The 27,170-nt window shown below is 46.7% G+C and overlaps 1 protein-coding gene across 3 annotated transcripts in view; it reads right to left on the reverse strand.

Annotated features, from left to right (window-relative positions):
* RALGAPA2 (Ral GTPase activating protein catalytic subunit alpha 2) overlaps positions 1–27,170 on the reverse strand; it is a 282,250-nt gene that overhangs the window by 48,190 nt on the left and 206,890 nt on the right. For all 3 annotated transcript variants that reach the window (XM_082857547.1, XM_082857546.1, XM_082857550.1), the window contains one exon: positions 27,036–27,163. In XM_082857547.1, coding sequence (XP_082713673.1) covers positions 27,036–27,163 — 128 coding nt within the window. The remainder of the gene's footprint in view (positions 1–27,035; positions 27,164–27,170) is intronic.

A 27,170-nucleotide genomic window follows, 5' to 3' on the forward strand; every position in this document is an offset into this window, starting at 1 on the left:
TGATGTTCATGTGTAATACACGTTTTGGGAATCAAAAAATCAGGTCGAATTGTTTGACAATGCCTTTTTTCACTAGGCCAAAAAAAGTCACAGGTCAACAATTTCATGTATTTCAACCCAATTTAAAATAAGGTGTGGAGCTCACCTTGCAACCTGTCTCTTTGTCATCATGCAGCTATTTTCCCAGGTACCTTTAGAGAGACCAGGTGGGATGGTTCTGGATGTGGCCACGTGGACAGGGCCTCAGGGCCTACCCCAAGCCCCGTCAAGGACATCGCCAAGGAGGGTGCCATGCCCCCAACCACATATTGCTCAACGGACGCTGGGGGAGGGAGAGCCAAGTGCGCCCCCTTCTGGATAATAATCCCACTTCATCTACACGCGAGCGTTTCCCGTTCTAGCTGCCTTGGTCCCACGTACTCTTGCAGCTCTTTAATCCCTTTTGCTTTTACGCTCATGTACAGGGGTACTTAGTTTTGAACAACTTTAACACTGATTTTCAAATTTATTAACTTTATAATGATTAAGTGAGAACACAAATATAGTTTTCCCTCTAATTCTGGTGGAGGTAGGTAAAAATGCTTTTTTGAAGAAATAAATCTTCAGACATATTTTTTGCCATTATAGGAATAGGAGCTAATACTGTAAAGAAGAAACTGAATACAGTATGAATGTGAGACTCTCATATTTCAGGATGGAAAGAAATTCTAGGATTTGAGGGCTCTTGACAGGGTAGAACGGAGTTTAATCCCGACTTTAAGAAATGGCACACAAATCACAGGTATGGTTTTAATTTTTTATTTTTTTATAAATTTATTTATTTTATTTTTGGCTGCGTTTGGTCTTCGTTGCTGCACGCGGGCTTTCTCTAGTTGCGGAGAGCAGGGACTACTCTTCGTTGCAGTGCGTGGGCTTCTCATCGTGGTGGCTTCTCTTGCTGCAGAGCACGGGCTCTAGGCACGTGGTCTTCAGTAGTTGTGGCGCACGGGCTTCAGCAGTTGTGGCTCGCAGGCTCTAGAGCGCAGGCTCAGTAGTTGTGGCTCACGGGCTTAGTTGCTCCGCGGCATGTGGGATCTCCCTGCACCAGGGCTCGAACCCGCGTCCCCTGCGTTAGCAGGCGGATTCTTTTCTTTTCTTTTTTTTTTTTTTCTGCGGTACACGGGCCTCTCACTGCTGTGGCCTCTCCCGCTGTGGAGCACAGGCTCCGGACACGTAGGGTCAGCGGCCATGGCTCACGGGCCCAGCCACTCCGCGGCATGTGGGATCTTCCCGGACCGGGGCACGAACCCGTGTCCCCTGCATCGGCAGGCGGACTCTCAACCACTGCGCCACCAGGGAAGCCCGCAGGCGGACTCTTAACCACTGCGCCAGCAGGGCAGTCCACAGGTATGTATTTTTTTGTTTTTTAAATCAAGATTAAACCCCAGGTCTTAGTTTGTAAAAGATGTTTTAAATAAATGAACATAGCTAGGTTCATACCTTCTGTTGTATTTATCAAATTTATCAGGTCTTTGAATAGGTGCTCACAAAACACCTCTAAATCCAGACAGAATTTTATAATATACTAAAAATAAAAGGCAATGAATTATTTGGGTTTTTTTGAAGAGTTTTTGATGTGGACCATTTTTAAAGTCTTTATTGAATTTGTTACAATATTGCTTCTGTTTTATGTTTTGTTTTTTTTGGCCACAAGGCAGGTGGGATCTTAGCTCCTGACAAGGGATTGAACCTGCACCCCCTGCATTGGAAGGCGAAGTCTTAACCACTGGACCGCCAGGGAAGTCTCAAGGTAATGAAGTTTTAAAAATGTTTTACTTGACTCTTACCATTTTCCCAGAAGAAGTGGATTCAGGTGTTATTCTGTTACTTTTAATAAAATCTATGCTACAAAGTTTCTTAGGCAATTCCATAAAACAGAGATACTGGAAAACAGTATTGTCATTTTTGGTATTTGGGCATGTCTCTAACTTTAATCTCAGAAGGGGAAATCTCAAACTAACAAGTATATTTGCACTGCACTGAAAGGAAATAGAGCTTTTATGTGTGTTTTTTTACTCTCACCGAAGAGCAAGAAACTATACAAATTGATTAATAATTTACTTACTCAAAAAGCGATCTGCCTTTGGGTTTATGAATATATAATGAAAGAAAAAGTAAATGTGCTTTCAAATCCAGACCAACAGAAGTGAGTGAGTCCACAGTCAGCACCAAGCACGGCGGGCTTTCTAGAATCTCACCAGGGGAACCTGGAACGTAGGTCCCATTCAACAACCTGAGAAGACAGAGAGCTTTTCACAGGCAATGAGCACGTGACGAAGTTCATTAATTAAACAGTGCGGGTGGAGCAGATGGATGCTACCTACGCTCCAACGACGCTAAATTGGGACAGAGGTTTGTAGTCCTTAATGAGGCTCCATAAAATGAATGATTACATAGGAATCACAAGTAAACAAGCCTGCCCAAGCGCTGGATTATCAGGCAACAAGTCCTGCAACATGGTAACGAGAAGACCAGTGTGAGCGCAAGTATCTGATACACAAAACCTCTGAGGTCGTTCAAGCCCAGCTTGTCCCTGGAGGCTGAGGAAAGCAGTCTGGTCTACAAAGGGTTAAGCACGAAATGACAGTGGTGCAATACTACGAAAACGCCTGGTCGTGGAAATGAAGGGAACAGAACACTTTTTGTCACATATTCAGTGCATTACTGAGAATGAGACACTCAAGTTTCCTTTTATCTGTACAGAAAAACACAGATGCAAAATGTCAGGGGCTCGGGCTAGCAGCTATCCAGAAAATGTGGGCATTAAGATGATCTTTTTAATGATACTTTTCTCCATATCACTAATTAATTCTTTACTTTTTCAGCTATGTCAAACTCTCAACTTTTTTTTTTTTCCTTTTAGGGCCCTAATGAGTCTTTGCTGCACATGGACTTGTGTATCATTCAAAAGATATTTGTTGGAATCACGGGTAGAATAGAAATTATTTTCATGGGAAAAATTTGCTCTAAATATATTGTTACTGTCTGGAACATAACATTTTGAAACTAAGAATATATTTCTTTAGAATGATCTACAGTATTATGTTTTCCAATGTAGACAATATAATCTCATCAACAGAAACTGAAAACTATACATTATAGTGCAGCTGTAGAGGTCACAGTAGTTAACGGGGACCCCTGCTTCTGTCACCACGGCCCCCACTGGGATGCCCCACGTCATGGTGCTGATTTTCTCTTTCTCAGGACACATGACCTTTACTGCAAATTAAAACCTATTTTGGAAAGAGGTAGAATATGAATAGAGTCAACATATAGAAATAAATGTCTTGCTTGCAAGACCCAATATCACCTTGATAGAACTGTGTTCTCAATCATTTATCAAGGCAAAAGCACAATAAGTCATGCCAATCAGGTCCTTGTTTTGAGCTAGACTCTGTTGTGAGATAGGTCACTGAGGATATGTACACTTAACGTTTTCTTTGCTTTTTAATTTGGAAGCCACATGTACTTAGGTACAAGGGATGTACATATGGTATCAGAATGGGTCCATTCGAATTTATGATAGTTTTGTTGTCATCTTTATTCCATAAAATCAAGATTTAAAGGGCTAAGACCTCTTGTTAACCATAATGATGAAATAGGCTAAAACTGAGTGGAACTGCTTCGCTTTTTAAAAGCGATATACTTTCCCCCTGTTTTACTGAGAAATAATTGGTATACATCACGGTACAAGTTTAAGGCACAGTGTGACAGTTTGATTTACATGTATTGTGAAATGATTATCACAAAGGTCCAGCTAACATCCATCTTTTTATATAGATAAAAGAGAAAGAAAAAAAGGAAAAGAAAAAAGGAAAAAAATTTCTCCTTGTGATGAGAGCTTTTAAGATTTACTCTCTTAGCAACTTGCAAATATACAACATAATATTTTTAACTATAGTCACCATGCTGTACACTACATCCCTGGAACTTATTTATCTCATAACTGAAAGTTTGTTCCTTTGACCACCTTCCTCCAATTCCCCCTCCGCCCACCCCCTGCCTTTGTTAATAAGTCTGATTTCTTTTTGTATGAGTTTTTTTTTTCTTTTTTCTTTTTTTTTAAAAGTCCACCTGAAAGTGAGATCATATAGTATTTGTCTTTCTCTATCCAACTTATTTCACTTAGCATAATGCCTTCAAAGTCCATCCGTGTTGTCATAAATGGTAGAATTTTTTTGTTTTTAAAAGGCTGAGTAGGACTTCCCTGGTGGCGCAGTGGTTAAGAATCTGCCTGCCAACGCAGGGGACACGGGTTTGAGCCCTGGCCAGGAAGAGCCCACATGCTGCGGAGCAACTAAGCCCGTGCACCACAACTACTGAGTCTGCGCTCTAGAGCCTACGAGCCACAATAACTGAGCCTGCGTGCCACAACTACTGAAGCCCGCGCGCCTAGAGCCCATGCTCCGCAACAAGAGAAGCCACCGCAATGAGAAGCTTGTGCACCGCAGCAAAGAGTAGCCCCCGCTCACTGCAACTAGAGAACGCCCACGTGCAGCAACGAAGACCCGACGCAGCCAAAATAAAATAAATAAAATAAATTTAAAACAAATATTAAAAAAAAGGCTGAGTAACATTCCACTGTGTGTGTATACAGATATGCCACCACTTCTTTATCCACTCATCCATCAATGGACACTTGGGTTGTTTCCATGCCTTGGCTGTTGTGAATAATGCTGCTATAAACATGGGGGTACATGTATCTTTTTGAGTTAGGGCTTTTATTTCCTTTGGATGTATTCCCAGAAGGAGAATTGCTAGATGATACGGTAGTTCTATTTTTAATTTTTTGAAGATCAAAGCTACATAATTTTTATGGCCTCTTGTTCTTAGGTCAAAAGTGTGGACCACTGAGAAACAGCAGGGAGGCCTCAGAGTCAGGCTGGTCTGGGCTCCCATCCTGGCCCTGCCCAGGCTGTGGGGCCTTTGCCAAGACTCCTGCATCTCCAGCTTCACTCTCTCCATCTGTGTGGCTGGATGAACACGGCCCTATTCTGCAGGGCTGTCACTAAGAGCAGAACTGTGGACCAGTGGTCCTCATCTTATGTACCTTTGATCAGGCTGTGCTTCTGCACATTACCTACTGCTGTCCCAAACTGCCCTCTGGTTCTGCATATGCTTCTGGTCCCTCAGCTGATGGGAGAACATTTTATTGGTCACCTGCAGATACAAACTACTGACCAACAGTTCAGTCTTAGCAGTGTCCCTGTTTCTATCCCTATGCAATTATTTGGATATTCCATTGCATTGCACCCACATTTCATAAAAATGAGTGGAAACAGGAAAAAAACTGAAGTACTGGCACTATTAATGACAAACATAGCTCTCAAACTCCAGGCAGTAGAAGCAAAACTGGAAATCCTTTCTTTGGTAAACTCAAGGGAAATATTTTTAAAACTTCAGTACCTGTTTAGCTTTAATTTCACTGTCATGGTGAATTTTAAGTGTCTAATGAATTTTTGGGTTCACAGAATACACACCAGCTCATTTCCAATGGTGAGGGCAAGAATGCTAGAAACACGCTAGAAAAACCACATCAAATACTAAGATCTAGAAAGCGAAGCACATTTAGGAAGTTTATATATTCTGTTTCATTTTCTGAAAACAGAACGCCTTTTGTAGGAAGTCAGATGCACATCTGAATTCCCATCTGTAGAAAAGAAAGCACAAATTTTGGATTTCAAAATATAATCAAAAGGAAATATTAATAAAGAGAATACGAGTCTCCAGTCCCCTCCCCCAAGGAAATCTTTTGGGGCTGCAAAAAGTAATCAATTAAAAAAAATCTGTATTATCCTCCTAGGGTGAAGTTCCTTTAAAAATTCATGCATTCGCCAAATTCTGATTGCAAAAGCTCTCATGTGCCAGACTGACTACAAAACACTCAGTGATTCAGTCCATAATTAGAAACTGTCTAATCATTTCTGTTGGCCATTCTTGACTCTGAAATGTTTAAATAAAATGTTCCATGAAGGATTATTTGTAAAAGAACCAATATTTTGATCATGAATTCGAAGGGGGTCCTGATTGTATAAATGCAAATAACTTCCTTATTTTAGTACATAAAATCTCAGATTACATTTAGACATCTATTAGCACAACTGATCCTAAATAATTTAGTAGGAACACTTTTTAGACTAGCCCCACATATTTATACTATAGTTTGAAAAACCGTTCTAATGTAAATTTACAATCTCAATTTGTTTTGGTAGAATTTGATTATTTAAATGAGCTGGGCATTTTGTACACTAGGGACCGCAATACCATATTCGACAAAAGAACCAACATTCTCTTGTGACTTAGAGACATTCTAATGTGGAACGCTCCATACACAGGGTCGATACAGGATCAGCCGTAGTTTCTATGGAACTTTTAAACGAGAAAGTTAATTTAGAAACAGTTTCTAGTGTTCTACCAATATGGTGCCTTCGGACTGGTTTTCTAATAAACAGCTTAAAAAAAATCAATCAACCAAACTGTTAGACTCTTCCATTGTGAGAAAGGAACAAAATTTAAGCTTAAAAATTCCCTTTCTCTGGAGGAAAGAAAAAAGGTCCAGAAATATAAAATTAACCTCAACCCAAAGCAAAGCAAGACATTCAGATGCTTTCAGTAAGTGTAACACATTTTACGTAGCGGTCCAGAAGCCACCTTTCTAGAGCTTTGCAACTGAAGACTTTTTAGCCGCAGGGGTTAAAAGCGTGGGTGTGGAAGTCAGCTTTTGTCTGAAAAATTAGCAATGCTATGAGTCATCGTGCATTAGCAGCAGAAGAGTTGTGCATCTTGTACGAATCCAGACACCATATGCCATGCGAAGGCCTATTACTTTATTCGGTGCCACCGCTGACAGGCAGCCACGTGGGTATCCCCAGTGGAAAGGCTGTCTCCTCCGGCGGCGAGGACAGGGACCCAGTGAGCTGAACACATCCAACATTGTGCGGAGCAGCAGAACAGCTGGTAAGCCAGCCAGCTCCACGGCCGGCCGCGCGCGGATGCTAATGAGCCTGGCCTGGCGACAATGCCGGCCTTCAGAGGGGCGACAGCGGCGTCCTGTGTCTCCACAACAGCCTCGAGAGCGGGTCTGCTCTCTCATGCCTTCAGTCTCATTAAAACATAATCCTGGTGTTTGTGGTTTATCAAAATCAGTTGTAAGTCGCAGCTTAGAAATCCACCCAACACACCCGATGTGCTCTACAAAGTTGCACTGAAATGTCTGCATGATTCCACGGGCATCTTTAGGGACCGCGGGGAGTGGCGGCAGCCACTGTGGGGTCCAGGTCCTAGCTCACCACTAACACAACTGCGTGGCCTTGGGCGTGTTAGTTAACCTCTCTGGGCCTCGGTGCCCTCAACTACATTTTCAAATAAAATCAGATACATAACAGACTTTACTAAATAAGACACTGTACTATGTTTGCATAATGTACTAAAGCAGGATGATGACTGTACCTTCCGCACAGCATTGCTGTAAGGACCAAAATGATGGTACATATGTGTGACGTTGGTAGTGCCTGGGACAGAGCAAGGGGGGGGGGAGCTCTTCCTGGAACCAAGGCGGCAGTTGCTTCCCCTCCTAGCTGTGTTTTTCCCGATGTCTAATGCAGCAGTGCATCCCGTTATCAGGGGTTGGAAGGCAACTGGCAGACGTGGCAAGATGGGTTGGCAGTGAAGAGGGGAGTAGGGGTGGAGCCCTGGGGACCCCGTGTGATGACTGGTGATGGGTGGGTATGCCCTCCCAGTGGCATGTGGGGTCCCCAGACCACTAAGTTCCCTGAAGGTTCCAGGTTTCCTAAAAGCTCAGTTCTGCTGGAGGCATTTACTCCTTCCTTTGATCAAGTCCCCTGACTCCTAGTCGCCCACCAAATGCCAGGTGCAAGGCCCCTCCTAGGGATGCCTTCCACTTTGGGCTCCGGGCTGAATTCCGGCAGAGCCATTAGGAAGCTATACCCCTCTCTGCCCTGATGTTTTCCACACTCATCAAGGAGCCGTGAGGGTGGGTCCTGGTACCCTGCCTTCCACTTGTGACCTTCAGCAAGAGCACAGGAAATGGCCAACAGATATTTTGTTGAACGAGTAAACCGATGAAAACAACTGCGTTTTAGACTTGTCATGTTCAGACTTGGGGCCTGGGAGTGTGAATGAGATGCTCAGAATCTGCTGATCACTTTTTCAGCAAGATTTTTTTTTTTTTTAAAGCTCTTAAGTAAAAAACATTTAATGGACAGATCAGCTCCAGCAGCAAATGCACTTCCGTCTCTATTTCCTAGGGTTGGGGGTGTGTAAATACAATGAGGGAACTGCCTGGTACTCAGAGCAAACCTGGTTTCCCCCGAGTCTTCCTGCAAGTCAGCCAGCTCAGGGGGTCTCCCAAGGTGACGTCGGTACTTTCTGAAAAATAGAAAGCACGCGTTTGCCCGTGGCGTGCAGATCTGTGACAAGACCTGCCGCAGAGTTTCAGAGGCTATAAAGACTGAAACAAGGATTCATGCCAGGAGAGTTAAATTTAAGGAAGTACAGTGATAAATATCCTAAGGAACTCTGTGTGAAATATGGTGTGGAACTCACTGATGAGTTCAAGCATGTTTTAATTTGGAAAGCTGCATTCCTGGAGGAAGTCTCTGTCCTCTCTGAGTGGCTGCAGCAGGAGACCCTGGGCTCTGCCCGCCACCGCGGCTACTCCTCGAAGGCGGGGCTGGCACAGCAGCCAGTGCTGTACCTGGTTCAAATTCGTTATCTCCCGTCTATTTGCTGTCTTTACATCCAGCCCTTAATTTCTGTAGCATCCAGAACTCCACAGACAAAATCAGGATAACTAGATATGGAAGTGAGGGCTGGAAGGGGCTCTTTCTGACTTCCCGCTGCTTCCGGAGGATGCACAGTCAGCAGCAGGTCAACAGCCAGTCCCCTGGCGGGGGCTACTGAGGCATCAGCGGTCCTGGAAGAGCCGGGCCTTCAACCCTCAGATTTTCTCTTGGTCACAGCCATTCAGAGATGGGAGTGACACACAATGTTCATTATCTTCTAATGATCTTTTGTGGGAAAGCAGTTGCTGGAATACGAATGCTCTTTACTCACTGGGATTTTAAAGATTAAAAAAAGAAAACTTTAACATTTAAAAAATACCCAGAGGGCTTTCCTGGTGGCGCAGTGGTTAAGAATCTGCCTGCCAATGCAGGGGACATGGGTTTGAGCCCTGGTCTGGGAAGATCCCGCATGCTGCGGAGCAACTAAGCCCGTGAGCCACAACTACTGAGCCTGCGCTCTAGAGCCCGCCAGCCACAACTACTGAGCCCACGTGCCACAACTACTGAAGCCCATGCGCCTAGAGCCCGTGCTGCACAACGAGAAAAGCCACTGCAATGAGAAGCCCGCGCACCGCAACGAACAGTAGCCCCCGCTCACCGTAACTAGAGAAGGCCCGCGCGCAGCAACGAAGACCCAACACAGTCAAAATTAAAAAATAAAAAAAAAAAAAAAAAAAAGAAAATCTTTAGCTGTGTTTTTCAAAGGAAAACAAAAAAGAAAAAAAAAATACCCACGATACAAATAATTACAGCACAAGGCTCAGGACGAGACAACACAGTCCAGGATGCAGTTATGATCCAGAGCAGCAGAGAGAGAGCTGGTAGAGTTTGGGAAGGGGGCGAAATGTGTGTCTGAAATTCACATACACATGCCCCCAGCAGCCCACGACCTTGATAAGCTTCAGCGGAATGCAGATCCATGGGCGAGAGTATACGGAGCGCACATGCCACGTGGAATGTGGTCCTAGGAAGGATGCTGTGAATCTGAGCCACAAGCTGTGGCCTCCACAGTCCCAGGACCGTCACCTGAGCGCCTCCTCGCATGACCTGCCGCAGGCTGCCTCTTATTAGAGCTATCGACTCTCTCGCAGAAGGGTCTCGCTGTGCACAAGGAAGGTGAGCGGCAGAGCAGACAGCTCCGGTATTGACCGGCGCAGCCCGGGGCTGCGCTTCCAGACAAAGGTCAGCGCTCCTTCACAGCACCTGGAAGAGTTCCTGTGCTGTGTGCATCGGGGCACACGGGGGGGGGGGGGCGGGGAGCCGGGCCAAACGCCAGGGCCTGGGGCCACCTCCTCTCGTGTCGGCTGTCACAGTACCTCTCAGAGAAGCCGAGGATGCCAAGTAAAATCTTGGGATTTATAAAAAACACGGCAACGGAAGCCTAGGATGGGCATTTGTGCATTCCTTCAAGGCAGACAGACCAGGGCCACAGAGAACTGCCAGAGGCCACGTCCAGAAGCTGTGAGAGCAATGTGCACGTTCCTCGAGAATATCCCTGCAACGTCCGAGAGGTTCGCCAAAGCCAGGAGGACAACTCTTATTAGAAAACACAAAAACCTTTTCCATACTCCAGGTTGATCTCTCCCCCCATTTAGAGCAGAGCATTTAAAAATTGGCCCAAACTGACATTCTCCTTAAGGGCATCTCAATGATATAAACGGCTTTCAAAATATTTTTGTGAAGACAAACGTCCACAGGCATAAACACATAAAATTATCTAAAAAAGTCAAGTAAAATTGTGAAGTACTTCACAATTCGTGATTCTTGGAGGCAATACAAAATTAAATAAAGGATTAATGAGAGCAGATTAAAATGAAAATAAGGAACCCAAAGAAATTATGCTAAGAACAAAATGAACCCTTTAAATGTGTGTTTCTGTGGACAGGAAAGCAGAGTGAACTCAGTTTTATTGCTTTTATGATTAAATTCTTTGGATCAAGAGGTCATTTATAATCATTTATCTCTCTTTGGGATCCATTATAAGTCATTTCCTCCTTGTCAGCATAAAGACATCTAGTGTCATGAGATAGATGGTACTAGAGTCCACTTTCCCCTATTAGAAATTCCTTAAAGTGTTTGCATTTCAGATTTTAATTGATCTAACACCTCCTGAGTTCTCATCAGGTCGGATGCTGGAGACTAAAAGACCAGGAAGATGTGGTCTTTGCCCAGCGTGGGGGGCAGGTGCATCAGGACGCACCCTGGCCCAGGTGGTTAGACCACACTTTCTGTGGAAGCCAGGAGGGGGTGCCCGCTGGCCGCCCCCCTCCCTGCATGGCAGGCTACTGCTGCCCTCGGCAGGTTGACCCTCCTCCCTTGAGTCTGGGCTGGCCTGGGGACCTGCCTTGGCCAACAGCTCCAGGACTTCCAAAGTTAGATGGTGAAAAACCTCGTGCCTTCCCTTGCCTGGGTCTCTGGGAGCCCTGGACAGCCATGTGTTCAGTCTGGTTGCTGGGACGTCACTTTGCTGTGAGGCGATCCCAGCTTGCCAAGTGGGGAGGCTGCCAGAGAGCGAGGACGCCTGGCCGGCCCGCAGCTGGTCCAGCACAGGCACCAGGCCCGTGTGCGAACCACCCAGCTGAGCCCAGCCAGGCCGGCGGACGCGCAAGTTCCCCTCCACTACCACCCTTTCAAGCCTCAGCAGGTGACCTGACTTTATCCCGCAGGCCTCCAAAGCGAGAGGACAGGCTAGGACTTGTATTAAAACTCTAAAATTCTGCTAAAATTAAAACATTTTGATCTAAAATTGATAAGGAAATTCAGCTTCACTGAGATTTAACACACGTCCTGAGTGAGGCACTCTTCCTGCCCTGTCATCTGCAGTTGACCGGGTCAGGACCGGTCCTGAGGGTGAGCTGGGCGGGGCTGAGCCCGGCTCCCTCATTCACCACACTGGGCTGTATCGAGGTTCACACGACCCTCCATGCTGAAGTTTTGAATTTTTTTTGGCCATGCTGCACGGCATGCGGGATCTTAGTTTTCCGACCAGGGGTCGAACCCATGCCCGCTGCAGTGGAAGTGCGGAGTCCTAACCACGGGACCGAAGTCCCCGAAGTTTTGAATTTTATTCTTACAGAGTATCACCCCTCCCATCTAGTGTGTGGAGGCAGGGCAGGAGATGCACATCTTTCGTACCATGTGATGGTTTCATCTTTATCTCCCAGGAAAGTTCTTATAAAAGCTCTTGAACACAAAGATGAATTACTCATCTTTCTTTTTGATGGAAAGACAAATGTTCTAAATTTGGCAACCTTTTCTGTGATGACAAGGGGCTGAATTTATTCATTCAACAATTATTTACGGAACAAAATGCGGATGCTGTGACAGGTGGGGAGGCCACACCCAGGGCTGGTATTCACCTGGAGAGTGCCCGCATGGGTGGCGTCCTGGCCTGCGCCCCACTGGTGCCCTCGAGGTCCCTGAGGTTGGATATTTCAACCCTCGGAAGCTTCAGTGAACACAAAAGGCAAAACCCCTGCCCTCACGTCCAAATGAGTAAAGTGAATTAGTAAATTTACATAGTAAACAGGGTGCAGGTGAGCGGGGGTGCGGGTGGGGGGGGTGGAGGTGTGTGCACAGGTGGAGGAGGTCCTGGCGCGGGGGGAGGCTGAGCCAGTGGACATCTGGAGAACAGCGTTCTCGGCCCAGGGCACTGGGCACTCAGGCCTCGCGGGAGGACTCTGGCCTTGACTCTGAGTGAGGCGGAGCCCCTGGAGAGTGTGGGCAGGGCCGCCACTGTGGTCTGACCCACATTTTATCAGGCTGGCCGAGTGCAGACCGGGGCAGACGCGGGGCAGAAGCCAGACACAGTCAGGAGGCTGTGCTTGGCACTACAGCCTTAGCTGTTACCTCAGGGAAAAGGGGGAAGTAATTGGAGGCTCCTGAACTGTGACACGCTCTCATTTCTATTTTAGAGGAAAACTCTGGCTGCTGGTGAGTTTTCCAGGGAGACAGGGACTGGCTGTGGCACCAGCCCAGGGAGAGATGAGTGATGAGGACACCCAACCCGGGGTGGGGTGAGGCAGCCGGACTGGGGTTATGTTTTGTGGATTGATTCATTTTATATATACTTCATTCCATACATCCTTACGATAATCTGTCTGTGAGGAATTACTACCCTCATTTTACAGATAAGGAAACTGATCGAGGTAAAGATACTGTTAAAAGCCAAAGAACTTTCCACTGAAACCGAAACCCAGGGTCTGTGTGAGGCCAGCCCCCAGGCATCACCTGCTAGTTTGAGCACTACATCAAAAAGACGCACTTGACAATACACCTGGCCCTGGTAGGAACGTCGCTGCTGAGGAGGGAAGAGAATGTCCCCGAGAGAAAGCCTCTTAGTCAGAATCAAGACTTGACCGGGAGGGTCCACTGTGATGCTCGGGGATACTGTCCAACACGAGAGCTAGCAACAGGTTTTAAATGTGTCTTCTCAAAAAAAAAAAGTTTACTCTCCTACTGAGCTGTCATCAGTGGAACTTTGGTTAAACAATTGGTCTAATGACAAACCCACCGAGGAAATTGAGGGACCCCAGTATGTGTACCTCACGGTCGGTCGCTCAAGCAGCTTGGGGACCCCCCAAGTCACAGCTGATCTGCCACCCTGTGTACTCTTGACGGCCAAAAGTGCAATAATTGGGGCAAATGAATCCAGGAAAAGGAGTGATTGAAGAGGATGGACGTTTATCTCAGAGGAAGCCAATAGATTAAAAGGAAAGCACATCCCATCCTGATCTGAGCTAAGACCAACAGTTAGAGAAGTCGGAAATTCCACAAAAGGCAGAGCAGTTTATGTAAGGTGTTTATGCACAAATATATAAGCATTTGGGGGACAAAGTTATAGCACAAAAACACAGAAATAATCTGTTTTCTTCATTAAGATAATTTAAATGCTGTGTTCTGATGTAGACTTCTGATGTGCACATATGTGGTTATATGCAGAGAATGTTTATCCTGTCAGAGAGGCGTAAATTCTATTTTCCCAAATTAATGAGTAGACAGTATTTCCAAGACATTCGAAAGAGGCTCTCCTTTACTTAAAGGGGTCAAAAATCCTCTGAAAATATTCCTTAAACTTAAAACGAATTTCCATTTCTTCCTCATATTAAAACCTCATATTGATTTCTTGGGAGTATGAATTCAATTTATCTCAGTTCAGTTCATATCATTTTAAAAATGTGAAGGAAACACACATCCTACTTATTTTCTCCCAGCCAAGCTGAACTCTCCTCAGGAGGAACAGCATGATGATGACTGTCACCTTCTGGGAGAAAGTTCTGGTTCTCGGGTGTCGAAGGCAGAACACAATGGTGAGTGGCAGAGGCTCCCATCGAGTCTTTGCCTCCTTTAAATTCCACTGAGGATGGCAGTTTGGATGGAGACCCCAAAATCTATTCTGTCCATCTGTTTTATTATTCTTAGAACAACTGTCAAAAGTTGCCCAGGGATCAAGTTGCAAACATACTAATTTGCCTTTGAAAAGTAGGCCCTGGGGGAGTTCTGGAACTCTGCTTATAAATTCAGAATCCCATCAGCGCTCAGGCCTGCTTCCCTTTGTGGAGGTATGAGCCTGCACTTCCAGGCTCACAGCTGCCTCCAAGCCAGGATGTGCCCATAGACTCACATCCCACTTCATAGGCAAATGAAGGCAGAACCAAAGGGACTTGGCATCTTAAGGGCTGGCTTAAGATGACTAGCAGACCCCGTTTTTTAGGAGGCAGCCTCTACATCGATCACGGATGGATTAAGGACGAAAGCTTTGCACTGGAGAGTTTAAACGGGTGGACACAGCAGAGGGGCACGTTTGGTGCCCTTTTACATCCTATGACTGAATTAGGAAGCTCAGAGACTGGAATGAAGCATTAGAAGAAATAAGCTGAAGAAAGAGAAATATCATAAACCACTAAATACTGTATAGTTTCATTTCTGTGATTCTGATGAAAATGATGAGAAGATCATTTGGACATCTGTGATACGAGACGTGTGTCTGTAAGTAATAACGAGCAATGTCCATGGAGGTGTCACGTTAAAATACTGTGGCGTTTTGAACTGAGGCAGCTGTGTATTTCTCAAGTTAAAGGCATGTGCAAAATACAACACAGAGTCCATCATGATCACGGTGGAGGAGGGAGTGGTGCAGGCACTGGCGCTGAACCTCAGAGCTTCCACCTCCCCCCACTGGCCCCAGGGGTCTCTGTCAAGCCTCAGGGAATAAAGTCAAAAGGCTTTCAAAGCACAGGACCCCAGAAACATTCGAAGCACAGCATTCAAAGTACTCATTTTAGGGACTTTCCCGGTGGCGCAGTGGTTAAGAATCTGCCCACCAATGCTGAGGACACGGGTTCGATCCCTGGTCTGGGAAGATCCCACATGCCGCGGAGCAACTAAGCCCGTGCGCCACAACTACTGAGCCTGTGCTCTAGAGCCTGCGAGCCACAACTACTGAGCCCAAAGGCCACAACTACTGAAGCCCGTGTGCCACAACTACTGAAGCCCGCGTGCCTAGAGCCCGTGCTCCGTAACAAGAGAAGCCACCACAACGAGAAGCTTGCACACTGCAATGAAGAGTAGCCCCTGTTTGCGGCAACCAGAGGAAGCCCGTGCACAGCAATGGGGACGCAATGCAGACATAAATAAATAAATACACTTATTTATTTATTTTAAAAAAACAAAACAAAGTACTCATTCCACAGAGTGAACTAGAAAGGACACCGTTTCAAGGCTAACATGATGGCATTTAGGTTGTTCTCACCCACAGATTACCAAAGGACTATCCCCCTTTGATTAAAAAATTTACTGGAGTGTGCTGCAAATTACTCCAGCGCTGAAACCTGCTGGGACCTCACTGCAGACACTAAGGCAGACGGGCCCAGAAGGGGTCACCATTTGGACTTGCTGCTCTGTCCTTCTTCGGCTTTGCACAATCTCTTATTATAACAAGACGTGTTATTATCCTTTGTGGAGATGTAAATAACAGAAAGTCTCACTTTCGAATATATTGCTTACAACTGCAGAGTCAACTTAACGTTCTGGGATGCTGTTTATGGCATGATGTTCCTTTTAAAATGGGACCGATAATTAGTAAACTGAAATCTGATTAATGTTGGATTAAGAGGTTCTGATGTCTCGCTGTGATGTATTATTTCAGTCTGTGGGCACTGGAAGAGACTGTCCTTAGGAAGCTCCTGTCTTCCCCTCTCCAAGATGGGAGGATGAAATTAAAACCCTGATTTTTTAAGAAGTTCAGTTTGGATGCAACAGTTTATAATGTAGGATTCAGTTTTTTCTCACTCTGTTGTTTTTTCACTTTGAAGCTGAAACCAATGAATTAACTATTTGAGAGAGAACAAAATTGACTAGAAATAAAAGTCTTCCTCCAGGGACTTCCCTGGAGGTCCAGTGGTTAAGACTCTGCACTTCCAGTGCAGGGAGTATGGGTTCGATCCCTGGTCGGGGTACTAAGATCCCAGATGCTGCATGGTGAGGCCAAAAAAATTTTTTTAATTAAAAAAATAAATAGTCTTCCTCCCAAAACGCCAAGGGTGAGCCCCCTGGTTCTGGCAGAGGGACTTGACGTGTTAGATGGCTCAGGCGGGCTCAGCTCTCACCGAGCTCAAGCACAGAATTCTGAGACCCAGGAGACCTTCTCTGAAAGGTACAGATATCAAAGGCTATGAAAATGACTACTGGATAATACATGAAGGAAAAATTTTAAATTAATACCACTTTGTGCTCTTTACAGTTAAGGTTAGGGATACCTCTTGTTGTTTCGCTAGGATTATAAAAAGACCTGTAACGGCCAAAATTTTTTCCATGCTCCATGGCAAGAAGAGTCCATATTTCTTCCTCACCTGCATTTTAAAATTCATACTCTTGTTTGCCTACTGCTGAAGAGTGTGGCAGAATCAGGAATAATGGCTCCCTTGAAGCTGTGCCAGTCCCAAAATAACCATCCGGATGCTAAGGAAACCTCGTCATCTATGGAATGACCTTTCGCTCTTTGGATATTCAGACATTAACAAATGTGAAATGCCCAGAAATCCTAGCGGCACTATGAAAAAAGGTGGGTAGGGGTCAGCAAATACCTTCTCGCCTGCTTTTGCCAGGATGACCATTTCCACTTTTCTAACATCTTTCTAACAGCAAAATGTATTTGGGAACAACAGTGGAATTTGTGTCATCATGACCAAATGATTACGGTGCAAACCGAGGTTCTTGCGGGGCCCAGCAGGCTTCTGGTCCCTATGGAAACGCAACTCAATATTGTCCTCCACTCAGCTGGAGGACAGGCGGCCAGGCTTTTGTGCTTGGTGAGATTTCTTCCACAACCTTCCAGCACCAGACCCTAGTGCTTCCTCCCGACTCTTTTCTAATTGAGATGCAAATTAATCTCTCTGGCTGATTACACTTCCCTTAAAGCTACTGACACACGCAGCTGTAACCAGAGTTTGCAGACTCCCCAACAAGTGACTTCAGCTGACAGCCTTGCCCACGCGGCCTGGCCAGTGGCTGAGGCTGGACTGCAAGGGCTTCCCCAGGGCTCACAACAACCCTACGACTACGTCCCTGTCGCTAGGATTTAGAAACAGACTCTGAGGCCTGTGTTATTTAAGGTCTCCAGACTGAAGGGCCACTGCCCTCCCCGCAGACCTGGGCTTTCCTGACTGTGCCTTTCCTCCTTTCCTTCCTACTTCCTTCCCAGCTGCCGTTCTCTGACCTTAACACTGTTTGAATCCATCTCTCCCTCTAACTAACTAAACTTACAGCTCTAAGAATGTGGGATTACTGAATAGCCGTCACTTACATTTCATGGCTCTCAATAAAATTCTATTAATTTAAAAATCAGATATGAAGTCGTCATTCTAATTGTCGGGATTTCCACCTAAACGTCCTTCAATAACTTTTTGGGGTGGTGATGGAAGCATTATTATTTAGAACGCAAAAGAAAAGCAAGATGCCCCAAATACTCTATCGTTCAACATAAAGAAAAATACACACAAAATCCAATTTTTCAGTAAAAATGCTAACGTGTTTTTCTCTTGACTACTACCATCTATGTGTTTTTGCCAACGAGATTCACTCAGGAACTGTGCATTGAGCATCTACTATGTGCCAGGCACGCTGTTCCAAGTGTTGGGGATCAGGCTGCAAACTAAACACTCAAAAATGAGCAAAAAGGACTTAAAAATGTATCTATCTATACATAAAGAGATACATACTCTGTAGAGCTATATTTCTTGGATAATAAAGGTTTTCAATTTTGAAAAAAATGCAGTTTTACCAAATATGAGTTGTTTTTGCCTTCTGCTTTCCAAAATGTTTTTTTAATTAATTAATTTTTTTTTTTTGGCTACGTTGGGTCTTCATTGCCGTGCACAGACTTTCTCTAGTTGTGGTGGGTGGGGGCTGCTCTTTGCTGTGGTGTGCAGGCTCCTCATCGTGGTGGCTTCTCTTGTTGTGGGCTCTAGGTGAGCGGGCTTCAGTAGTTGTGGCATGTGGGCTCATTAGTTGTGGCATGTGGGCTCAGCAGCTGTGGCTGGTAAGCTCTAGGCGCACAGGCTTAGCTGCTCCGCGGCATGTGGGATCTTCCAAGACCAGGGATCGAACCCGTGTCCCCTGCATTGGCAGGCGGATTCTTAACCACTGCACCACTAGGGAAGTCCTCGTTGTTGTTTTTAAACCAAATCAATCTCTTTCCCTCTGTCTCTCCCTTCACACACATACATATTCATAATGTCCTAGCAGGAATATGTGGGAGGGACAGCAACAGGATGGGGAGCTTCTGGTACAATCAGGAGAGAGAAGAGGCAGGAGGCGGCCGGGTCTGGCAGGGAGCGCGTGGAGGGCGTGCACGGCTGCGGGAGGGGAAGCAACTGGGTCACAGCAGAGACCCGGGGGCAGCCGCTGGGGGTGGAGGCCACCAGCGTGGCCAGGAGGGGAATCCTGGGGGGCAGTCCCATGCCCAAAGGCCCTGCAGTAGGGAGGAGCAACCCCCACAAAGGATGGGATGAGATGGGGCAGCCTAGCCACGGATCTGAGTGAGAAGCAAAGCGGCAGCCTGCTTTCTGCACAGATTGTTAGATTTACGCTGACTTTTCCTGAAGGGATGGCTTTTTGTCTAACAGTGATAAGTCACAAATCTGCAGCAAAAACGGAAAAGCAAAGTGGTGTCTTCCTCTCCCTCCTTGAAGCTTCCCCTGCACAAACACGTGCTTCTCACAGGCCTGGTTCCCAGGCCCCAAGGGTGGAGGCAGCACCTCCCCTCCCCCCCCCCCGCCCCCGCCCAGGGGGCACCTTCTACACTTGGGAGGACGGAGCGGTCTCCAGCCTTCATCTGAGCACCTGCGATGCTGAAAAGTACTTCCGAGACCTAACTCCACAGACGGGCGCTTCCACATTTTACAACAGAGGTCTGAAACTCTGATATTTACGGGCGCCAGGCTGGCAGCGTGACAGTAACAACTGCGGTGACACTTACTGGGCTCTCACCCAGGACCGGGCACTATTCCCCCTGCGTGGCCCACTAACCACCTCCTCTCCCTCCGAGGGGGACCAGCTGGGGCTCTGGACCCCAGCGCTGGGGAGCCGTGGTCCAGGGGGCTGTGGTGAACGGGGGGGCCCATGGCCAGTGGGTCAGGAGGCTGACTGCTGCCTTTGTTGCCAACAGCAAAGGAGGCCTAGTGGGGTCAGAGGTTCTGACTCTTGAAGAAATATCAGAAATCTAGATTTCGACGTGGCTGACAAACTCAATTTTTATGAGCAATGCTGGAGGCCAGCACAGCTTAAAGGAAACCCATCTGGGGGCTGGATTCAGCCTGCAGGCAGCTCGTTTGTGGGCTCTGGTTTTGCATGTTTGCTTTGACATTGAGCTAAAACCTGATTCCCGGCTGTGTCTGTTCACTGCTCCCCATTCTGCAGTCTTGTCTCCCCTTTGAACCCCCGAAGCTCCTGAGACCACTCCTTCCTGGTTTTACGGGTTCCCTGAGCTGTAAGGCCCCTCTGTACCTGCTGCAGGTTGGTGGGGCTCTCTTATGATGTGGTCCTGGAGTGGCACCCCGTTTAAGACGTGACTCGAGGCTGTAGGGGCACAGGGACCGTGCCTTTGCCCCTCCTGGTCGCGTCCCTCATCTCCAGTCTATGCTCCACCGCGATCCTCGGGTGTTTGTTGCAGACACCGCCTGCGGCCACGCTGAGCGCCCTCGGCTTGTAGGGACCCAGCTAAACCCAAGGTGTGGCTCTTCAGGCTACGGCCTTGGTCTCATCTGGTTGGTTTGGGCCTGGAAGTCTCGTCTGTTGAGATAATCCTCATTTCTGATTTTGCCTTGGGTCAAGTTAGTTAGCCCTCTCAGCTCTCCTTAAAAATGGTATTTATTTTGATAAACAGGTGCTCTAGACCTTTGTGAAAGTTGCTAGATGGAAGAGGGTTTGAGCCAAGCCTTGGCCCACACGGGACCAGAGGCACGGGCCCCAGTTGATCGGTGTCTGTGAATGAATGCATTTAGGTTTGGCTGCAGTGAAGTCACCCAGCTCCCAGGGGCCCAAACCCTCTCCCATCTGCCAGCTGATTATGATACTTTATCTTGTGTTTTACCAAAATTAAGATTTATATTTACAAGCTTTCTCTAATCTCTGAAAATAGTGATCTTATCCAACACCATGAGTGTGTTTGAGATACTTTATTCTATGTGAACTCATTCTTTTCTTAAGGCTCACAAACTATTTAATATTTATCAAGTCTAACAGTTTTACAAGGGACCCAGGCAACATTCCAAAATTCACCCTTAATTCTATTTGAAAACAAGGAAAATCTTTTCCTGTTTTCAGTTCTGGGTGCCTCCTTAATTTACATGACTTCTGATGAAACAGTTCTTATGGTTCTGAGATCGCTGTTGTAAATTTGTTCTACAACCTGGGGTATGGTTACTTGCAGGGGCCAATCTGGTTTATTATTATTATTATTATTATTATTATTGTGTTCTCAGTACTTTGAGTTTTAACTGATACACAGTGACACTTTTCTGCCACCTCCCAGAGGAAGAAGCTGGAGGACAAGTGGGATGGGGTCCACGGTGAGGGCCTCAGGCAGCACCGCTCGGAGCGACCCTCTTAACCCGATGTTCCGCAGACCGCACGCCCTGCGGCTCCACTGGCTGCTCGCCTGGGGCCTCCCCCTTTTCTATCCCACAGAAAGTTTTCCTCTGTCTTCTGAGAGAGGGTCTGATAGCCAAGAATTTATCAAACGCTTGCTGCCTTTATCAGGATGTACCTTGGAGCTGGTATCGAGAAGCGAGTAGCCGAACTCCCTATCACAGCTCTGGTTTACCTTCCGGCGGCTCGGAAGGTGGATTAGAAAAAGCACGGCGCACGCCCCACGTGGACAGCAACTCCCCACCCGGCGCATCACAGCTCTGGTTTACCTTCGGGCGGCTCGGAAGGTGAATTAGAAAAGCACGGCGCACGCCCCACGTGGACTGCAACTCCCCACCCGGCGCATTCTCCATCCCCGGCACTCTGACCCCACCCGGGAGCATTTTCTTCCTCGGAGGTACTGCTGTTATCTGGTATGTTTTTGCCTCTTTCCTGAAGTGATTCTGCTCTGGGTCCTGTTTTACCCAGTTCTCCAGGTGAAGACTGGGCACTCGGGTACCAGCCATGGCTGGGCCCCTCGGGGACACGCGTCCTGCCTGACTGCCCTGCCGAGGTGACCGCCCTCCCCTTCCCTACGCCTCGATTTTCTGGGAAACTGTTCTCTCCTTTTCCTCCACTGACCTCTCTCTCTCCCCCTCCTCCCAAGCCTCCTCTTCAAAGGTGATGCTCCAGGGAGTCTGGCCTTAATCCTCTTCCCATTGTCCCCCACACCCGCACATCTAGCAGACCCCACCCCAATCAGTCCACCTGCCTGGTGGAGGCGCCCATCCTCCCCCGATGAGGCCACAGACCAGGCCCTCACTTCCCCTCAGGACCCTTCTGCTGCCCCTGCAATGCCTTCATCACCTCGATCTTTCCCAGGAGTGTGTGTGCATGTGCACGTGTGTGTATATATGTGTACATGTGTGCGTGCATGCATGTGCGTATGCGTGCGCACACGCATGTCCGTATATGCGCACATGTCTGTGCGCACACGCACGCGTATATGCGTGCATGTGCATACACGCGTGTGCCCGTGCAGGCGCATACACGCGTGTTTTGTTGTGCGCGCGTGCAGACGCGTGCTTGTGTGTATGGGTGCACAGTGCACGCGTGTATGCGTATGCACGTGTGTTTGTGTGTATGTGTATGCACGTGTGTTTGTGTGTAGGCGTGCGTATGCGTGTACACGTGTGTGTTTGTGTGCGTGTCTGTGTGTCCGTCCCACACGCTGCCGTACAGAAGCATCCGTGGTTCTCAAACATGGTGCGTTCTCCCAGAGCTTGGTCCGAGCAAATGCTGTCTCCTCACTTGGAATATCGTGTTCATGTTCCTATTCCGGGCGGCGAGGACAGTGCCCGGCATGTGGAAGAGCACAGTAAATGCTGACAGATGCGTAACTCGCTCTGTGCTGTCGCGTCAGAGTCCTTCTCCTACACTTAAGTGTGTGAAGACACATGGAGGAACGTAAGGTCTTCCCAGGAGAAAGAACCAAAAGTCCAGGGGAGAGGGAAGAAACAGGATGGTTACAGCTTTAGGAAGAGGGGCCACTTTTGAAAGTGTGTAAATTGAGAACACGACTGAGCAAAGATACAAAGAAGTCATGAATCTAAGAGAGATGCTCTGGAATCATCAAGTCTATCTGCTAACTGAAAACGAAACTAACTTTCACCTGTGAAAGAGTGGAGGCCCACTACCTTCTTGAGGCAGCTGGGTCCTCCCCATCAATGAAGACAGTTCCAGGGAGGAAGCAGGGGACGTCATTGAGACCACTGTGTCCCCGGAGGGGACGTGCATTTTCAAAGGCCACCATCTGTGTGGTTCTGGGAGAACCCCTCCTAATGGGCACACCGCGGGCCATGGCAACCTCTCGTGATACAAGCTCTCCAAGCAGGAGCACGGAGCCCTGGCCCGATGGTTCTGGAAACCTCTCTCAGCAGACCATGGTCTGATTTTGGAATCTCGAGTTGGCTTGGGACCTGTACACACCACATGTGGCAAGTTCCCCATCCAAGCCCTCCAGACACAGGCCTGGGCCCTCTGATTGCCCACGGGGGGCAGGGAAAGCTGATGGCAGGTGAGCTGGCCCTCATCGCTCGGGAGGGCGGGGGCCTCCACTCGATGGACTGGACTTGGCCCCCGGAGTGGGTGACTAGGAAGCCCCCATGGAGGAGGTGACCAGGGACCTGGGAGGCACAGGGGCCCGGCTGAGACGTCACTGAGGGCGCTTTCCAAACATCCCTACCGCCTTCACTTTCTTTTTGGATCACATAAGACAATGGTATTTTTCAGTCTCCTATGAGCCTTCAACACACACTTGCAACTGTGTGATCACTTAGCCGAGGGTACCCCAAACGAGAACTCCTCTGATATTGACTTTAAGCTGAAGTTACTGTTTGAGAAAAGATCTCCAAAAGGCAAATTCGTCCCAACAACGCCCCCGGTCCTCAGCTTCATAACGAACATCGTATTTTCTTGAACGTTACTGAACAAAGTTGATATAGAAGTAGTTAAATATTATACAGAACTGAATCTCAGTGGACAGGATACGAAGACAGTTGAGTATCAGTCGCTAGCTGGGGTGGGGGGCTGGCTCCCTGGGGAGGCCACGCTCCCCATCTGAACCAGAACTTGCAGTGAACGCAGAAAGGCGGCTACAGTGTCCTAAGAAACGTGAACAGCCAAGGAACCCTGTGTGTCCTTAGCTGTGTTACTTCCCTGTATTAGCCAACAATTTACTCTAAGAATGATGACATGGAAGGAAAGGGGAAAACGGCACCGTGGTTCCCTTTCCGGTCAGTCCTTCCCGACTCGTCCGTAAACTGAGGGTAAGTTTTAGAGCATAGGGAGAGTGAAATAAAACCAGTTTTTGCCGTGTTTTGTGCCGTGTTTCCACCGTCCTAGTCAAAACAAAATATATCCACACACAAGTTATGAAGTACGAACGGGTGACTTCATACATGAGTTAAATGCTTTTATATTTGCATATTAAACTGGCACTGCACAATATAAAGAATGATAAAATTAATGCTAATAATCTAAATTTTTTGTATTTCTTTACTTAAACTGACAATAAATAGCAAATTAAAAAACACCATGACAAGTCAGAGAAAAACTGCAGGAGAATGGAAAAAGCTTTATATTTCAGCATCTTTAAAGGCACTTTCCCTGCTTTTTGAATAAAGGACCCCACATTTTCATTCTGCACTGGGACCCAGAGGTTATACAGCCAGCCATGGTTTCAGGGGTGTCCCAGGTATCACTGATCTTCTCAGCCCTTGGGAGGGCTTGCAGGGGCTTGGGGTAGTGGACCCTACACCCACTCCTGACCTCTTCCCCTGGCGTCAGGCGGCTGTGATGCTGTCCTAGGATGTGAACTTTCAAGGTGGCCATGAGGTGAAAGTTAGGGTTCCCTCAGCTCCCCTGGTCCCGCTCAGAAGACCATCTCTGCTGGAAGCTCACTCCTACGGCTGACCACTTGAGAACACTCTGAGTCCCTGTGTTTGCTCTTGTGCCCTCCGCCTGGGACCCGCCCCTGCTTCCTGGGGGACAGAGCCTCTCGCATCCCCCCAGCTCGGCCACCAGCTCTCTCCCTGGCCGTCTCAGCCCCGTTCCCCAGTTGCCCTGGAACTTGATTAGTCTGCCTCTCTTCTCAGGGTAGCGCAGGGCCAGGACCGTGCCTGCCTGCTCCCCGTGGATCTCGAGCCCAGCACTGGGCTGGGCAGATCCTGAGTCCACACTGACTATTTGTTTGATAAATGAATCAGTGCAAGAAGACACCCATGCTAGGATGTGTTAGGTTATTCAGTGTTTTTCAAAATTCAAATCTAGGGCTTATCTCAGTGAAGCAGTGAATTCCAGACATTAGCTGTGACACCAACAAGCTTAGACTTTTGCTACAGCATGTGAGGACCAGGATGTTTTAATAAAATGTTAAAAGAGCAATTCATTATTAATAGCTTAGGCAGATATCTATAAATATTTAAAATTTTTTAAATTAGTAATTTTTTAAAGAACAAAAATACAAACAGCCCCACCTTCATTTTCTCTTATTTTTTCCACTTCTCCTAACTTTTCTTCCTCTCATACCTTTGGTTTCTAGCCTGAATATTAGCTCTTTTGCAGGCAGAAATTAAAGAATAGAGTAGTTAAGTGATTGCAAAGCTTTCCCCATTAGTTACATCTCTATAAATATCTATAATATTTTATTTCTTGTTTCAAATAATTTATTAGTACCAATTACATCTTCTCAAGGCATAACGCAGAAGAAAAATGTTTAACATTTTATAATGATCAACATAGTAAGTTTTGTTACTTTCTTTTTCCTAATTTCTGTACTAAGTCATCCTCCAAGATGTCGACCTGGCTAGTTTATGAGTGACTTTGGAATACAGCATTTTCTAACTCACGTTGGCATCAGTAGCCCTAAGCCGGCACCCACTTTAGTCAAGTGTGGTTGCTTGGAGAGTTTTTAAAGTGATGCTGAATTCTATCCTTTGAACTTTTAAAAATATCGTTTTCCCTTGAACCTGATTATTCTGAAGCCACGTTAATTCTGACTTGAGAAAACAGCGTCCAACAACACAGCAAAGCGTGGCTCTTGTAACAAGCAGTTCCGTAAGTGGAGAAGGTGGGGTGACAAAAATCACAATGGACTTACACAAGACGGAATATTCCTGTTTGCAAATGGCTTTTTCATGCCTTGGTCCAACGTCCTTGACTGATAAGTGTCCAGTTCATCATGCAAACCGACAAGCCAATTGCTAAAAAGGTCTTTCTCATTTCTGCCAAGAACCTCTCTCTGAGTCTGTGAAATAAAAACGCCACGCGGAAGGCTGAATCGACACCAGCCGTAAGATTAAGTCCAGAGTGCCGTGGAGATCACTGCACAGAACGCCTTCTCCCAAACACCACCACCACCGGACAAAGCAGGAGGGAACAGGCCGAGGGGATAATGCTGCCCAGGCCCCCGGGGAGGGACCAGATGGAACCTAATAGCTCTTTTCTACTACTAATTTCTATGATAATTCCGAGTTGCCACATGGCATATGTATTTTTTTTTAACCTAAAGACAGAATATCTGTCAATGAAGTGACCAGGATTTTAATGAAAGGTATTTTTCATGAACTGTATCTATTCACACGTTATATTTCTCACCCACCCCTCACCCCCACTCTCCAGCAACATGTCACTGATGGTAAGGTTGCAAGAAGTACAGAGACAGAGGTCAAACACAATACGCTTATCATCATTACCAATACTAATTAGAAACAGAGATCCTGAGTTTTATTAGGAGGTCAGATGCCTTTCGCAGTGATTTTTTTTTTTTTTTTTTTGCAGTGATTTTATGAAGTTGCCTTAATTTCTTTTTCTTATGGTCAGGGGTCAGGCCTGAATTTAAAGATGACAGCATGCCAACTAATGTTGGAGAAAAAACAATTTACGCTAGTGAAATTTCTTCTGTTTTTAGAGAGAAGACCAGAAATGAGAGAAGGAGATATTAATGATTTGGGAAAATGACAAAAGGAATTCCAGCCATTCTTACTGATGAGTTCAAGTACAACTTTCCATCCTCCCGAGCAGACGCAATGTTCCCCTCCCCCGACCTCCTGGAACACCATTTGTGCTTCTCTGGTGGCACCTGCCACGTTCTTTGATTAATTAGCGTCGTTTCTGGTAGGCACGTGGAGTGACCCCGTTGCATTTTCTCAGCACCCCACCTTACACACAACAGACTGCAGCAAACAGGGAGGGAGGAGGAGACCGAACTCGGGGAGAAATACCCCAGGAGGAATGAGCATCTTGTCATAGGCACCACTTCTTAGCATAAACATATGTGACTTGATTATGAAAATCAACTCTTCTAAGTTTGATGTAGCACAAAATTATCATATTTAATATAAACTAAGGAATGGTATGAAAATCATAGTTTTCTTCAACCCAGATTGAAAAAAATTCCCTCTTCCCTCTTCCACCCAGTTGTTAAGACTTACCTCTCACAAGAAGGTGCCTGGAAGCTGGATGCTGGGATGGTTAATACATTACACACTTAGCGCAAAAAGATACAAGCTCTGGTAGAGGGGGATGAGGCACTTCACGGCCCTGCTGGCGTTGATGCAAGTGGCACAGATAAGGCTTGGCAGGAGCTGCCCACTCACGATTGCTCCATCAAACAGGGGCCCAAAAAACGGAACCTGTTGA

The sequence above is a fragment of the Leucopleurus acutus genome, assembly GCF_964270905.1.
Source record: "Leucopleurus acutus genome assembly, chromosome: 16".
Classification (NCBI taxonomy): domain Eukaryota; kingdom Metazoa; phylum Chordata; class Mammalia; order Artiodactyla; family Delphinidae; genus Leucopleurus; species Leucopleurus acutus.